At 49.0% G+C, this 15,038-nt stretch overlaps 7 protein-coding genes across 7 annotated transcripts; 2 read left to right on the top strand and 5 right to left on the bottom strand.

Moving 5' to 3' along the window:
- Nucleotides 1–149: 149 nt before the first annotated feature.
- On the bottom strand, nt 150–992 carry acpA (acyl carrier protein; the record flags this gene model as incomplete). Its single annotated transcript, XM_057146677.1, has 6 exons — nt 150–157; nt 225–263; nt 342–390; nt 461–541; nt 651–668; nt 777–992. 6 exons carry the CDS (start codon nt 990–992, stop codon nt 150–152), a joined length of 411 nt encoding a protein of 136 aa, XP_057014563.1.
- A 187-nt stretch (nt 993–1,179) lies between these two features.
- Nucleotides 1,180–2,514, top strand: N7473_000736 (NuoI/complex I 23 kDa subunit family protein; the record flags this gene model as incomplete). Its single annotated transcript, XM_057146676.1, has 3 exons — nt 1,180–1,583; nt 1,691–1,956; nt 2,019–2,514. 3 exons carry the CDS (start codon nt 1,180–1,182, stop codon nt 2,147–2,149), a joined length of 801 nt encoding a protein of 266 aa, XP_057014562.1. The 3' UTR covers nt 2,150–2,514.
- A 508-nt stretch (nt 2,515–3,022) lies between these two features.
- On the bottom strand, nt 3,023–4,926 carry N7473_000735 (putative 60S ribosome biogenesis protein Rrp14; the record flags this gene model as incomplete). Its single annotated transcript, XM_057146675.1, has 5 exons — nt 3,023–3,832; nt 3,879–4,475; nt 4,587–4,673; nt 4,723–4,788; nt 4,855–4,926. 5 exons carry the CDS (start codon nt 4,924–4,926, stop codon nt 3,023–3,025), a joined length of 1,632 nt encoding a protein of 543 aa, XP_057014561.1.
- Nucleotides 4,927–5,279: 353 nt separating this feature from the next.
- Nucleotides 5,280–7,241, bottom strand: N7473_000734 (uncharacterized protein; the record flags this gene model as incomplete). The annotated part of the gene is made up of 5 exons (XM_057146674.1): nt 5,280–6,114; nt 6,192–6,332; nt 6,395–6,745; nt 6,819–6,916; nt 6,978–7,241. The coding sequence occupies 5 exons, from the start codon at nt 7,239–7,241 to the stop codon at nt 5,280–5,282; spliced, it is 1,689 nt and encodes a 562-aa protein (XP_057014560.1).
- A 794-nt stretch (nt 7,242–8,035) lies between these two features.
- N7473_000733 (amidohydrolase family protein) lies at nt 8,036–9,283 on the bottom strand (the record flags this gene model as incomplete). The annotated part of the gene is made up of 1 exon (XM_057146673.1): nt 8,036–9,283. The coding sequence occupies one exon, from the start codon at nt 9,281–9,283 to the stop codon at nt 8,036–8,038; it is 1,248 nt and encodes a 415-aa protein (XP_057014559.1).
- Nucleotides 9,284–10,255: 972 nt separating this feature from the next.
- Nucleotides 10,256–12,490, bottom strand: N7473_000732 (putative transcription factor; the record flags this gene model as incomplete). Its single annotated transcript, XM_057146672.1, has 4 exons — nt 12,340–12,490; nt 11,318–12,188; nt 10,879–11,250; nt 10,256–10,784 (listed from the first exon to the last, which is right to left on the bottom strand). The coding sequence occupies exons 1-4, from the start codon at nt 12,473–12,475 to the stop codon at nt 10,256–10,258; spliced, it is 1,908 nt and encodes a 635-aa protein (XP_057014558.1). The 5' UTR covers nt 12,476–12,490.
- A 319-nt stretch (nt 12,491–12,809) lies between these two features.
- Nucleotides 12,810–14,573, top strand: N7473_000731 (MFS transporter; the record flags this gene model as incomplete). The annotated part of the gene is made up of 4 exons (XM_057146671.1): nt 12,810–13,145; nt 13,200–13,210; nt 13,295–13,623; nt 13,681–14,573. The coding sequence occupies 4 exons, from the start codon at nt 12,810–12,812 to the stop codon at nt 14,571–14,573; spliced, it is 1,569 nt and encodes a 522-aa protein (XP_057014557.1).
- Between the last annotated feature and the right edge of the window lie 465 nt (nt 14,574–15,038).

Raw genomic sequence — 15,038 nt, 5'->3', positions numbered from 1 at the left:
AACACTGGCATGTGTTTCAGCATACAAAGCAGCACCTCAAGCCATAAAGGTCCACTCTCCAGAGCGAATCCGTCGGCCGACGCCACCATCCCGATTCATTTTCTATCCGACTTCCCAAACAATCGGCCCCGCGGTCTTCAATTAGGTACTTAGTGAGCTATTCATCAAATCATATATTAGCACAAGTCAAAAGCGCAATAATCGACAAAGAGGAGTGTACATACCATCGGGCTGAGCCTGGATGTACTCGACGGCCTTCTCAACTGTTCGCACGCAGTCACGTTAGCCTCCGTCGCGCCATATTAGATTCGCCACAGACCACCAAGGTCTAAGATACTTACCACTGTGGATCTGGTCGGCCTCTTTGTCGGGGATCTCAATGCTGAACTCCTGTTGGCGTGATAATTAGCAGTCTGCGGAGTGGGAGTCTTTTCCGAGGAAAAGGAAGCGAGTCGCATACCTCCTCAATGGCCATCACGACCTCAACGGTGTCAAGGCTGTCGAGGCCGAGGTCGTTGGAAAAGTGGGAAACACCGGTGATCTAGTAGTCATAGGTGTGTCAGTATAAGTGTGGCTTCCCGATGTCCCCCATTTCAGCTCGTAATGATGCCGAGGGCAACCGACGGGTAGGTCGTGCCATCGAAACTGACCTTGCTGGCGTCGGAAACCTGAAGAGTGCAAGTATGTTAGCATGCTGATTCGACAAAAATCCGTGGATTTGCAATATGTGATACGAGTTCACATCCCAAGTCCACAAAAATAACATTCTGACGCACCTTGTCGAAGTTCTTGAGCAGGTTGACTATCCGGCCCTCGATCTCATCCTTGGACAGACCAGCGGGGGCAGAGTAGAAGCGGATGCTCTGGGAGACAAGGCTGGGAGTGAATTGAGCAGCAATGGGGGAGCTGCGGATCTGGAAGGAGGCCGAGGGCTTGACAGCGGCACGGGGGGCGGAGGCCCTCAAGGAGCGGACAATGGCGGAGCGGAACATGGTGAATCGGGAGTATCAAACGAGCACAGAGGCGTCGAGTCGAGAAGAAAGAGATCGGAGTGGGATGGTGGGGAGAAAAGAGAGGATAGGATGAAGGGAGATGGACGGGAAGAGAGGGAAGAAGATGGTCGGAAGTGATGCTCCCTGCGCAAAATCCTGCCCGCCCGCCAATCAGCGCCCGGCAGAAATGAATGACCTAAGCCCCGAACGTGCAAACACCACTCCAACCTCAACTAGCACTTCCTCCCCTACCTCCCCTCCCCCAGCTACGACCTCCCTCCGCCACGCCACTCTCCTTCATCCCAATCGCCTCTCCGAGCCTTTCGCAATGGCCACCTCTCGCTCGGTAGCTCGGCTGGTCGCCTACCGCCGGTCTCCCTTCATGCCGATCGGCTCGACCGCAAACTTCTCTTCCTCGGTGTCCCGCGCAGCATCTCCAGCGGGCCCCCCTCAGCCCGGTTTCCGTCTGCCCCCGCCTACGCGCTGGGATCAGGGCTCAGAGTCTTCTCTCGACAAGGCTAGCAAGTACTTCCTCATGGCAGAGATCTTCCGCGGCATGTACGTGGTGCTGGAGCAGTTTTTCCGCCCACCGTAAGTCTCTCTTCCAGCACCGCAGACAGGTCCAATTGCATGTCCGACAGGTCAAGCAAGGCCAATTGAGCTGGGATCAACTGACACGATGTCTCTTTGCTCTTCAGTTACACCATCTTCTACCCCTTCGAGAAGGGTCCCATCTCCCCCCGATTCCGCGGTGAGCACGCCCTGCGTCGCTACCCCACTGGTGAGGAGCGCTGCATTGCTTGCAAGCTCTGCGAGGCCATCTGCCCGGCCCAGGCTATCACCATTGAGGCGGAGGAGCGTGAGGACGGCAGCCGCCGCACGACCCGTTACGATATCGATATGACCAAGTGCATCTACTGTGGATACTGCCAGGAGAGCTGCCCCGTTGACGCCATTGTTGAGAGTAAGTCTCTTGGAAAACTGTGAAGGCATCAAACAATGATCTAACTGTATCGTGCGTTATAGCTTCCAATGCTGAGTACGCTACCGAGACCCGCGAGGAGCTCCTGTACAACAAGGAGAAGCTCCTCGCCAACGGCGACAGGTGGGAGCCTGAGATCGCGGCCGCTGCTCGTGCGGATGCTCCTTACCGATAATCGACTCGCACCCTCAACCACTACTTTTTGTGGTACTCGACACTTCAAAGATGCGAATGATGAATGTGGACCCGCGAAGGCGGCACTGGCCCATTATCAGAACGCGCCAAATGGCGTTCGTCCAAAATCTAGAAAAGGGCTCTATATCTGCCCTCTTACCCCAGCACATCTTGTACATAAAACAACCCCGACCTTGTGTTATCCCTCTGTCGTACTAGTCGATTCCTGGAAAGGAAGTTTCCGCTTCTCTCGGAAACCGAGCTCCTTTGTCCTTTTTTTTTTTTTTCTATTTCCTATGTTTTGGAATAGCAGGTCTCTTTTTTATTTTTTTAAAGATCAAATTCTATTAGCGATTTTCCTCCATGATATATCCAGTAGTTCGTTTTCATTGGGCATAAGGTTCTTCTAGAACTGGCTGCACCTCGGAGCCTCCGCGGTTCGCACTGATATATATTCTGCTATCGGCTCCAGGCTTGGCATTCACTCGGTGTGCCTCTAGGTCACAGGTGTGCTAGATAGTACAGATCTCAAGGTTCGTGGATGTAGAGAAGAAATGGAAAAGGGTTGAACAAGATATATTTGTATTCACAAATAAAAAATGGATCGCTACCCATGCTGACGTACATACAAGACATAACTAGAACGACTCATGCCGCTGAAACACAGCGTAAACACCAAACACCAGAATCCCCGGATGGATATTTCCCAGATCGATGTCTTAAAACACTTTTCTTTTTCAAGTTTTGGGTATTCTCCAGCTCCTGCATCGGCATCCGACGGCAGAAGCTTGAAACGAAGGTGAAAGGGCAAGAAGGGCCTACGGGAAAGTAACCGTAGCCTCAGGAGAGAAAGGAAAACGTCAAATCAAGGAGATCACTTCTTCTTGCCGCCGACCTTGGCCTTGAAGCTACCCTCGAAACCGGGGCGGGCCTTCTTCTTGCCACCGCCAGCGGGCTTCTTGCCCTTGCCCTTGGTGCCCTTCTCGTCACGACGCTTGCGCAAGTTCTCTTCACGCTTGGTTTGACGCTGCTCCTTCATGCGAGAGACGGTGTCGATACGGTCCTTCCACTCCCGCTCGGACTTCTTCTTCGCGGTCTCCTTGCGCTTGAGAGCCTTCTTCAATAGAGAGGTGTCATCGCGAACTCGTTCACCGTGAGCGCGCTTCTTGGCGTTCAACCAGGCATCCTTCTCCTCGAGCTCGGCGCGCTTTTCCGGGTCCATTTCAGCGAGACGGGCCTTCTTGGCCTCGGCGAGCTTGAGCTGGGCAGCGGCATCCTTGTCCTTGGGACCGCGAGTCTTGGAATGGTCACGGATGCCGGACAGAGAGGCATCGGCGACTTGACCATCGGCGAACATGACGTGACCAAAGGAGAAGTTGTTGCTGGGGGAGCCGACGGACTCGGCGGGGGAGCGAGGAGATGCGAGCAAGGATCCAGAACCGCCTGGGGAAAACCGACGAGCCATAGCCTCATCCTTTTGGCGTTGCTCTTCATCCTTGGCCTTTTGACGCAATTCCTTCTTGTGTGCCTTGCGCTGTTCAGCCTTTTGCCTCCGGGAGTCAATGAGCTCTTGACGGTTGCGTGCAGGCTTGCCGTTGAAGCCATCGGCCTGTCTCTTTGCGCGAAGCTCATCGAGACGCTTTTGCAAGCGCTGCTTCAGCTCTTCTGGCGTGGCCTTCAAGGCCTTGGGCTCGGCGGATTTGGCATCGGTGGTAGTAGAGAGGGGGGACAATGGAGGATATAGAGGAGCTGCCTGATTGAGGATTGGAGGCATCGGGGGAGTTGCGGGTGGATGAGGCGGAAGAGGGGCCCTCGGGCTCTTCATGGAATTCGAGTGAGAATCCTTCCTCGGCGACTCCCTCCTCGAGATCGTCACCATCCTCGTTGTCGGAGACCGCAGGCTCTTCAGCAGCACTCTCTGTCTTTGCTGTCGGCTTCTCTGCAGTCTTTGTGGATGGCTTCTCGGTTTGTTGCAGCTTTTCCTTCTTGGTACTGTCCTTGGCCTTCTTCTTCTCCTTTTGCGCAGCCTTTTTCTGGGCCTTCTTCTCTTCCTTCAGCTTCTTGCGAGCCTCAGCCTCCTCTGACTTTGCCTTCGAAGCGGCATCGGATTTCTCAGTCTGCTTTTGCTTCTTGGCCTTTTCGCCCCGGTTGAGACCTTCCCCAGGCAGTTCGGAGCCGAGTTCTTCACCATCCGATGAGTCGCTTTCGAGAGATCCATCCTCACGCTTGCGCTTGCGAGCATTTTCATCCATTACGTCTTTGGCGGTCTTGGTGGCTTCCGGATCCAACTTTGCACGCTTAGCCTCACGGGCTTGTTCTTTCGTCTGCTTTTTCCCGTTTCCATTGGTCCTGCATGTGCAGACAGTCATTAGATAAGGAATCCTCAGAATTAAGAGAGACAGGAGGGTTGATCAGAGGGGATCAGAGAGCGCACGTACACTGGTATTGTCGTCGCCGTAGTAATATTTGGCGGGGATCAAAGACAGTAAACCGTCGAATGCCTGCGCATGGCTGCGCAGTCGGTCCTGGATTAAGTTAGTGAGATGAACTGACCGAAAGCGCTGTCTCACGAACCTCGATATCATCCATGTTCCCGTCGAAAATCCCGAATACTGAATTGAAGGCGAGTCGAAGTAACCGCTACGAAAAATTTGGGGGTGAGGAAATCTTGGCGTTCTCCGCTCGGCTCCTTCACCGCCCACGCACAACAAATTTTGGCCGCTGCGGTGGTCCGTGCTTGGTCGAGTATACGCCAGTGGAGACGAGGGACACGATCATTGCAATGTTGAACAACTCGAAAATATCAGAAGGAAGAGACTATGCGTCAATTTTGATTTTTTGATTATGACATGCATTTGAAACTTCAACCACCATCTATCTCCAGGCAGCGATTCATCGTGAGTCATGATGACCAGTCACATGACATAGTTTTCATCAAATCGCTGATCCCCTTCATCCCCTGATGTTAAATCCGAAAACCAATGGTGGTGTACACTTCTAGACTGCCACCTGCGTGAACTATAAGCCACCTTGGATACCCACACTTGATCTTCTTAATGTGTGGATAGTTCTAAATGTGTGGATAGTGCTGTCCGCCGTGTCCTTATCGGGGATCGCGTCATGTTTTCTTTTTACAACCTTTCAGCGACTATACGGGGATTAGCACCGCTTGCTTCCGCATATTGAGCCAACTCAATCTCCTCTATGCGCAATCGATCCTCCTCACCCCACCCTTCACGATTATCCTTGACTAGCCGAACAAATCCCACATCCAGAATGAGAGCTATGGCGCTGATCGCAACACCAAAATAGAGTGCTGACCGATATCCCATGATCTGGCTTCCCGAGCGCTTAGCACTTTGAACCTCAATCGTGGAGGCAAATCCCAAACCTAGGCTGTTGCCATACAGGTTTAAAGTGCCAATGATCGATCCAGCAATTCCCTGTTGATGCCGGCGGACTGAATTACTGGCAATGATCTGTCCAGCAGTATACACGAAATCTGGACAGAAGGAAAACAGAACCACAGAGGGGAAAACCTGAGCCCAGTAGCTTTGACTAACGGGGACAGTTGCCATCAGAGCATTGGAAACCAGGATCGTGCAAGTGCCGATAGCTAGAATCCATTGCGCAGCCATTCGAGGTACCAACCATGCAGCTAGGCATGCGGCTGCCGTTGCGCAAATCACGAATGGGGTCCAACCAACAGCAAATTGCAGAGGGGACCAGTTCCATACCTCTTGCAACCAGAGGACCTGGTACCAGATCAAAGTACCGACAGCCATGTAGTTGAGTAGGACTACTAAGAGCACAGTGAGGAAAGAAGGTGCCTTGAAGATCTCAAGCGGCATGATGGGGTGGGAGGTATACCGTTTTTCCCAGATAAGAAAAGCCCCGAAGAGTATGATGGATATGATTAAGAGAGCGATCTCGTAGGGTGTTTGCCAACCAACGCTAGGGGCTTGACTATATAACAGACAGGACTCATTAGCATTTGAAGACCCCATCGACCTTCCACCATACTCGGGGTCAGCAAGACTTACTTCCAGACAAAGTTGAAAAGGATCAATGAAGAGGTACCGAGGGCAGATCCAACGCAGTCAATTTTCCCGTGCTGGTCGACTGGAGTCTCTCGCATACTAAGGAGCCAAATCGCGAGTGAGGTAGCGATACCGAGACCGGATCTAGAGTTCCATAGTGAGTGAATCATGGAATTGTAAACCACTAATCCCAGATCTTTACTTACGTGAATACGAAAAACCACTTCCAATCTGTCTTTTCCATGAATGCACCCAAGAAAAGTGCACCAAAGTAACCCCCAATAGGAGCTGATGCTCCAAAAAGCCCCAAACTAAGATTCCGCACTCGTCCCGGTGGGTTCGTACTCGAAATCATGGCGACTGCATTTGGCATGATGAAAGCCCCTCCGAGGCCACCAAGGGCTCTCATGATGATAAATGCAAAGAACTCCTTGCCACAGAAGGCACTTGCCAGGGTTGTGATAGCAAGCCATGCACCCCCAGCAAGGACTAGCTCCCTGTAGCCGTATACGTCCCCCAGCCGGCCACTAATCAGCACAAAGGTTCCCTGTGTCAAGCTGTCTGATGTGTGAGCATTGGAAGCAAATATTGAACTTGAAGGGGCACTTGGGGAAAATGAAACTTTCTTACCCATAACTTGCCCCAATCCAGGAAGCATAGGTCGGCTGGACGCCCATCGACTGGGTCAATGTTTTACCTCCAGCAATCCCAGCAAAATTTACTAACATCTAACACATTGTGAGTATGCATTTGTAAAAATCGCCCAGAGCTTGTGTTAAATTCACTAACTTGAACTATGTTTGCTAGAATGAGCAAAGTAGTAAGCAGTACTCGACGGGACTTGGTTACTTTGGCTGATGGTACCCGCTCAAAAACAGTTTGACCGGCCCTCGGAGCAGGAGATGGTCCAGTGATGTCAATCGGAAGCTCTACGGACATATCTTCTGCTGGAGTGGTGGGAGACGAGCTCTCCAGTGAAGCCATTACCGCTGGGCGGGATGAGGATACAGCAACAGACTTCGCCTCCGGACGAAGAATTTGTGTCGTTGGCATGATGCCGGCTGGATTCTGGAGCCAGAATGGGATTAACAGGCCGTGGAAAATTATTTGAGGCCAGATACGGGGAGGATCAAGAAATGAGAAGAGGGTCATGTCGTTACTAATTATACTATTGACTCATGTGTGGGCGGGTGACCACGGACAACTTTCCGTTGTGTACAGGTCTATTAGAAATCAAAGTACTTTCAGGCTGATTTAGCAATTTAGCAATATGCTATAATATAAGAGAGATTAGCTTAGATTCTGCCGAAAACAGAAATGATACCCGCAACCACTTTGGCATTGGCATCCATCTTTTTTCTTTTTAGGTACTTTATAATCGCCACCAGGTCAGCTGCATCTTCCTACTCCACATATCTCAAGTGGGCCTTTTTGCAGGGTCTGTGTGGTCGAACCATGACATCCGTGCTAATTATCGGCTGTCGGCTACAACGATCGTGAGTTTTAACTCCAAGCTCTTAAAATAGCCGTGGGTTGAGGTCTAAAGTTCTAAATCTTGACGTTTAATCTAGCTACAATGTAATTGGGTGCGCTAAAGCGCCGAATAAGTATCGACCGAAGCTGGTCTATTCCATTCTGGCAGCTAAAGGAGGAAGATAAAACCATAGTGCTGTAGATTGTGCTGATTAGAAATAGCTGTTTCCGCAAGGACACGTGTACAAAACATTGAGTCGGAATTTTCCATTCAAACTACATAGTGTTCCGTACTCGATCCCTTTTCGGGGCGCCCTTCCGCCGAACCGTTGACTCAATAGCTGCAAGCCTTCGCAGAACAGTGTCGGCTGACTTCAGAAACCAAGCGAGGTCGGATCGCAGATCTGGCCCTTTTGCGCAGTAATAGTACCAACCGGTACTCCACCTACCCAGTGATATTCTCGACGGGGATTGCTGTTGAGCAGAAGAAGGTCTGCCGGCATCCCGGTGGCAATGGAACCTCGGTCATACAGTCTGTAGAGCTTTGCTGCTCCTGCAGTAGCCGCTTGAATGGCCTCGGCATTGCCAAATCCTGCATCTAAAAAGTTCTGAAGTTCACAGTGGAGCAACCGACCGAAGGGGTAATTGATGACCCCTGGAAGGCTGCCAACAGAATCTGTGCCGACCGCAATGGAAACACCAGCAGCATGCATATTGGCGAAATTGGTCTGGGTGTTGGAGTAGTTGCAGGATGCATTAAAGCCAAGTACAGGCGCCAGAGCCGGGTTCGAAAATGCAAGCCGGTAAAACTCCATTGTTAGGGTCACAAATTGGCCCTGACTGCGAATTTGACTGATCTGAGCTGTTGACAGCAGACCATCTGGGGAAGTGTACTGGATACCATCGGCCTTTGACCGAATGGCTTGATCACAGTGCTCTATCAATGTTGCATGGGTAGCTGCAAAACTACCATGTCGATTAACAAGTTGTACCATAGTGGCCTGTTGCTTCACGGTTGGACCTTTGTTCTCAGCCACAATCTTGAAGAAATTGGATCCGGTGCCGAAAGTCCAGTCAACCAAGGCCAAGAGATCTGTGTCTGGCCCAATTATTTCTGCCAATGGGACTCCAAAAGCAGTAGCATGAACGCTGCCAGTACCACAAGCAATTTCACCCGCATTAATATAGTCTGTCGTACCGAGTTGACCTTTGAGCTGGGAGCACGTTGTGTAGTTTAGACAAGCCATATTGATTGCAGTAGTAACACCGTACCCAGCAAGTTCTGCCAAATTGCTACAACTCGCAGGATGAACATGGTTGTCGATGAGACCTGGAATGAGAAACTTTCCTGTCCCATCTATGGTGTTGATCCCAGCGGGAATGATACCGCCAATAGTAACAATTTTACCATTGCTGACAATGACTGTCTGCGCGTTTTGGAACCCACTCCCATTGAAAACCTCCGCATTTTTGATGGCGAATTTTCTGTTTGCTGAAACAGAGCTGCTAACACAGTTGCTCGAGGTGGAATCTTTGGTAGCTCTTGCAATATGCGCCGTTAAACATGCCTGAGAAGAGGCAAGGAGTGATGCCACCAAGGCTAGAGCCGCAATTCTGATCATTGCAAAAGTAGATGGAAACTGAAAAGAGTCAAGTGTAGTTTTAAGCAACTAGATTACTTTGAGAGATTGAAGTTATCGTGATGGCCGCTCTATACCGCCTCTTTTATATCATTAATGAGTAGTTTGTTCCTCCCCTCATTGCCATGAAAACCGTAGCACATAGCATGCTCTCTGAATAGCGTCCTGAATAGGTACCGCAAACTGAATATCAAATCTGTAATATGCTCCTGAAATTGAAATTGAATCGAAGTTCTGGATCATGCAATCGTATACTAGAAGTAAAAACTCTGTACGTGTTGTGCGGCTTAAGCCAAGCTTATGTGTCTTCAACGCAACAGAAGGCGCAACCCCAGAAGACGCGGCTCACTAAGGACCCATCCCCGCATGTAACCCCCAGACATCTATATAAGGAGGGAAATTGAATTGAAGAAAGTCGGAATTCTTGGCTTTACGTCTCAAAGCTTCAGAATGCTTCCTGGTATGTTTGAGATACTTAAAAGGCAAGAGCGAGGTTTGAGAGTAGACATTGAAAAGCTGTAAAAAAGTATTTGTCATTCATATTATGAACACAAAGCGCCAACTAAAGATGACAACATAATAAAAGCGTAGCAATTTGGGGACGTAAATATAGCAAAGCCTGGATAGTCTCTTTTGTCTACGGCTGAGCAATACAAGGAAGGACCCGCATAGAATTGAGAGATTCATTTATGATCGCCAGATCAACTAATGTATTTGTGGGCTTTAGCCTGGTGGGACTTGGAGCATGTTGTGGGGTGATTGGAGATGAAATTCATGAAGACGATCTTGAGACTTGAGATTCGGAGCATGGAGAGTGCTAGACAACCTCATAATCTCAAGTATTTGTACAATCGTAGATTTTGGTCATCAAATCGGTCAAGGACTTGGACTCGTACAGTACACTACAATCAATTGGAACAGGATGGGAATTTGTCACCTCCTAGAGGTACAGAGCTAGCTAAGGTCCTCAATTCCGAATATGAAGCTGTTGAAATCGAGATCGAAATCCTTGAAAAGATCGTCAAAGCAGAGCCCAGCAGTATAATCATCCAAAGCTGAATCCACACCATTATTGACATGCGGATTACGCGTTTCCAAGATCCGCTCTGAGAGCGTTTCGAAAGTTGCGATGCATTGTGGAATATATGTGCTCAAATGCGCATGCTCGCGAAGAGTGGTCAACATGCTGTTCCAGGATTGTAACACTGATTCAGTGAACAGGTCACCCAACATGGCTGCAAGGAAAGTGGTTCCCGCGACATGTAGATAATAGACTCGGTACCACCACGGCAGAACCCCTATCGCTTCATTTGGCTCAATTGAGTCGAGTATCATGGTTACAATTCTCTCAGCTGTTTCCACGCACATCACGGCACATTCTCTGAGAAGACGGGGACTCAGGCCAGTACTAGTAGAAGGAAACTGTTTGGAGAAATAGCGTGCCAGCATTGGCCGGTATAGAGATATTCGAGTATGAAGAAGGCTATTTTTTTTTTTTTTTTTTTTCAGAATCAGCGGAGCCACTCATGAAAGGCAAGAGACGTAGGGATAGAAGTCAGATTGATCTGCCCACATACCGAGCATGCAACAAAAACGCCTTTGCTTGGACCAATCTGTCACCAGGATTTCGTAGATTCTCAAACTGCCAGTCGATCGGAAGACTATTCTCCCAATCGTCAAGGCAGGTGTCTAGCTGAACCGCCACGGTGTGATATTCGGGTTGCTGATAAAGTCGTGGCAGCCCCAATCTAGAGGCCACTCTATTTCGCGTTTGTACTTGAGCTAACTGAATTTGATTACCAATCTCATGAAGCTCGAGTCCACGGACGGAGTACTCATGGTCAGTACGTAACTTCTCATCCTCGCAAACCGAAGAGATTGAAGTAGTCATATCGGGCAGAGGAATCATAGACGGCACCGAAGTTCTTCCAAGGGACCAAGCAACACATCTAAAGCCATATTGAGCGCCCATCAAACAAAAGTCGTATTTTTCATTCCATGGACATGAAAACTCACTTTTCAAGCGAAACACAGGTCGCCCATACTTTTTGCCTCATCTCTCGTTCAGTATCGGAGTCCGGAGATGAAGACTTATTAGGGGGCTGGTAGGGCATGTTCTGGGAGATTCGCAAAGCCAAGCCCCCGGTCATCCAAGTCTTTTGCTGGTGAGAGGTGCAATGGAGATATCGATTCATCAGCATCAAGCATTGAACCACCTGAACTGACCCAGGCTTCCAAAGAAATTTCTCTGGGCGCAGAAATAGCCAAGCCCGCTGGAAATAGAGGGTTGCTTCTGCATCGCGTTCTTGTACAGGGGTCGTTTCTTGTCTCTGGACCGCCAAAGCGAAAACAATATTAAGTATGGAAAGCCAAATTTCATGATCTGCGAGAAGCACATCCCATGATCTTGTATAAGAGGCCTCATAGTCGTGAAAGAACCGTTCTCGATCCAATACTGGCTCGAAAGAATCAACGTGTCGCCAGTAAATGCTTACCAAATAATTGGCTTGTGGACGAGGAGGCAAGTGGGCGAGGAAGTCACGGCTTCTAGTCAGAGAGTCCAGCTCAAGCTCTCCGAATAGAGGCGCGTCCACAAATGGAACAAGATTTGAGACTGCAGGGGGAGCGAGGCCTGCCTTTTGATCATTGGCAGCTACAACCTCTTTAACCTTGCCGTCAAACTGGCAATGAGGTGTAAAGTAAGTCCGGTTTGGATCAAGATCTCCATCTTGCTCTTCACTAATGTGCTCTGGGCCTAAAGGCTCCAGCGATAATGATCGTCCATCAAGTGAATTGCTTTGGAATGAATTGAACTCATCCTTGTTAGATGGGCGGCGGGCTCCGGTACCGGGGCCGGCAGCCTTGCGTTTGCCTCCACCGTGTCCAGCTATAAGAGAAACTCGGTTGTATGCACAAACCTCACCTCTTTCCTGGCACCGGGAGCATGCTAAATAATTAGATTAACTGTTAGCCTCTTATAGTCATGATGATCTTCGGAATGGACATGGAATGGGACCGGGGACATGTCTGGTGTATACCTGGTCGACTACCGTCGCATTTCACCTTTCTGGATCGACAAACTTGACAGGCATTCGAGATTCGAAGTCGCTCCCTGCGCAACAGTGGCCTTGATTGGTGATATGAATGCTGGTCCAGTTGAGCTGTTGGTGCCATAATGAGATGTTACACTCGCTGGGTTGTTCGCGATGTTCCAGCTCAAAGAGATCACTTCACAAAGAAACAAAGAAACACGCCAAGTAGAGGCCTCTCGACCAATCAGATGGTTTAGCGCGATAATTTCGAATCCACTACGGAAAGTTTTGTGATTGGCCAAGATGCTTGATTTCAAATCGCCCTGTAGCCAATCAGCATTAATGCCGTCTTTAACTTGCCGATATTGGTACAGCATAAACAAATATAAGTTCTGAAAGCTAGCTCAAGTTGATGAAAAAATACAGAATTTACTTAGACTTACTGAGACATCAATATCTTGACTTATTCTGCAGATATGCCGGAAAAACTCCCCTCAAAATACATAGCCAGTGCTGGCGACATTGAGACCACTTATGCCTACGATGGTCTAGGTACCATGCAGGATCCGTTTGTGGTCGAGTTCTATGAGGGCGACTCTGAAAATCCCATGAATTGGTCTTCATTCAGGAAATCGGCAATCGCAGCAATCGTAACCCTATCCGTCTTTGCTGTCACGTTCACATCCTCGGCATATTCCGAATCCTCCATCGAACTTATGCAAGACTTAAAGATGGGAAGCGAGATTTTTATACTCGGCCTTTCTCTGTTTGTACTTGGATTTGCCATTGGACCAGCCCTCTGGGGTCCTTTGGTAAGTATTTCACCTTTTCTTCGAGTCCTAATCTGGCCGTCACCAAGCTAACAGTTGGTGGTGCTGTAGTAAGTCTCCAGTGTCTGATATATCATTCCATGTCCAGACAGCATATATTAGTGATACTGATTACCTGTGATATACTAAAGATCCGAACTTTACGGTCGAAGAATCCTATGGCTGGTCTCCCACATTGCTATGGTAGCCTTCATCGGAGGTTCTGCGGGGAGTAAAAACATTGCTACGCTTATGGTCACACGTTTCCTTGGTGGTACCTTTGGTGGTTCCCCTCTGGTCAACTCTGGTGGAACAATTGCAGACCTCTTCCCGCCAGCCCAGAGAGGACTTGCTATGACGCTTTACTGTGTTGCGCCCTTTCTTGGCCCAATCCTGGGTCCAATTGCAGGAGGGTTTATCTCCGAGAATGTTAGTTGGCGATGGGTTCAAGGAGTATGCACTATCTTTATTGGAGTGATAGGTATTTTTAATACTTCATGTTTGGAGTGTTAGAGACGTTTCTGACGATGAAAGGTAGGACTTCTCGGCGTGGTTTTTGTACCAGAGACATACGGACCGGTGCTTTTGACCAAACGGGCCAATCAATTGTCAAAGGCCAATGGCAAAGTTTATCTCAGCATACTCGACATCAGACAGGGGAAAAAGAGACCTTCCGAAGTGTTTCAAAGAGCTCTAGTAAGGCCATGGGTATTACTTTTTCAAGAGCCGATCGTATTAGTGGCCTCACTTTATATGGCAATCATCTACGGAACTGTATACATGTTCATGGGTGCTATGCCTTTTGTGTACAACGAAGGCCGGGGGTGGAGTGAGGGTACAGGAGGTCTGGCATTCTTGGGAATAGCCGTTGGGATCATATTCGGATTGATCTATGGCATATGGGATAATCACACCCGCTACATGAAGCTATTCACCTCGAAATCAGCAACTGCAGAATCCCGCCTACCCCCCGCTATAGTGGGAGCTATTGCTCTACCAGTGGGGATGTTCGCTTTTGCATGGACCAACTCTCCCAGCATTCACTGGTCAGCCAGCATTATTCTCACTGCGCCGTTCGGCTTCGGATGCGTTATTGTCATCCTTCCAATTGTGAACTATCTCATCGACTCGTACACGATTTACGCAGCATCGGTCCTTGCTGCGGCAGCTATATTTCGCTCTGTTGTTGGTGCTGTGTTTCCCTTGTTCACCACTCAGATGTACCATAATCTGGGGATTCACTGGGCATCATCGGTTCCGGCATTTTTGGCCTTAGCTTGTGTGCCGTTCCCTTTGGTCATGTACCACCATGGTGCTGCATTGAGATTGAAATGCAAGTATGCGTTTGAGGCAGCCGAATTGATGAGGAAGATGCAGATACAACAAGTTGTCGCTTCAAACCAGAGGGAAGAAACCGATCCATCTGGTTAAGTAGGGAAATACCGAGTTACATATCGGGGATGAAGATCATGGGTCATCTTCGGGTGTTGGCAACAATCTCTTAGTATAGTGGGTCAATATATCATAGATGCAAATCAGATTAGGACAAGGTTGACGTGGCCTTCTATCTTGTTGGAGCCACTGGGCTACTGTAGCGGGCCCCAGTCGTGGACAATGTCGCTACCATTTAATATAGGCTGAGGCTAATCGCACACCAACTTGTGCTTTCGCACGACGGGCTATTTCATTCTCGGATATGGTGGATAACAGGTATATCGAGTACCTAGATATCCTCATAATGCCTACTAAGCCTTTTACTTGAGCTATTAAAAAAATGGTTCAAAAGACATTCGAAAGATCTTTCATAAAAGATAACGTTAAAGTATTGTAAAACCGTTTCTCCAGTCTAGATATCAAGGATCTAGTGTACCTGTTCTCCACTATATCCGAAGATAG

Source organism: Penicillium subrubescens, assembly GCF_028828155.1.
Source record: "Penicillium subrubescens strain IBT 31985 chromosome Unknown utg000001l_segment0_segment0, whole genome shotgun sequence".
Lineage (NCBI taxonomy): Eukaryota > Fungi > Ascomycota > Eurotiomycetes > Eurotiales > Aspergillaceae > Penicillium > Penicillium subrubescens.
This window is presented reverse-complemented; position numbering and strand designations above follow the sequence as displayed.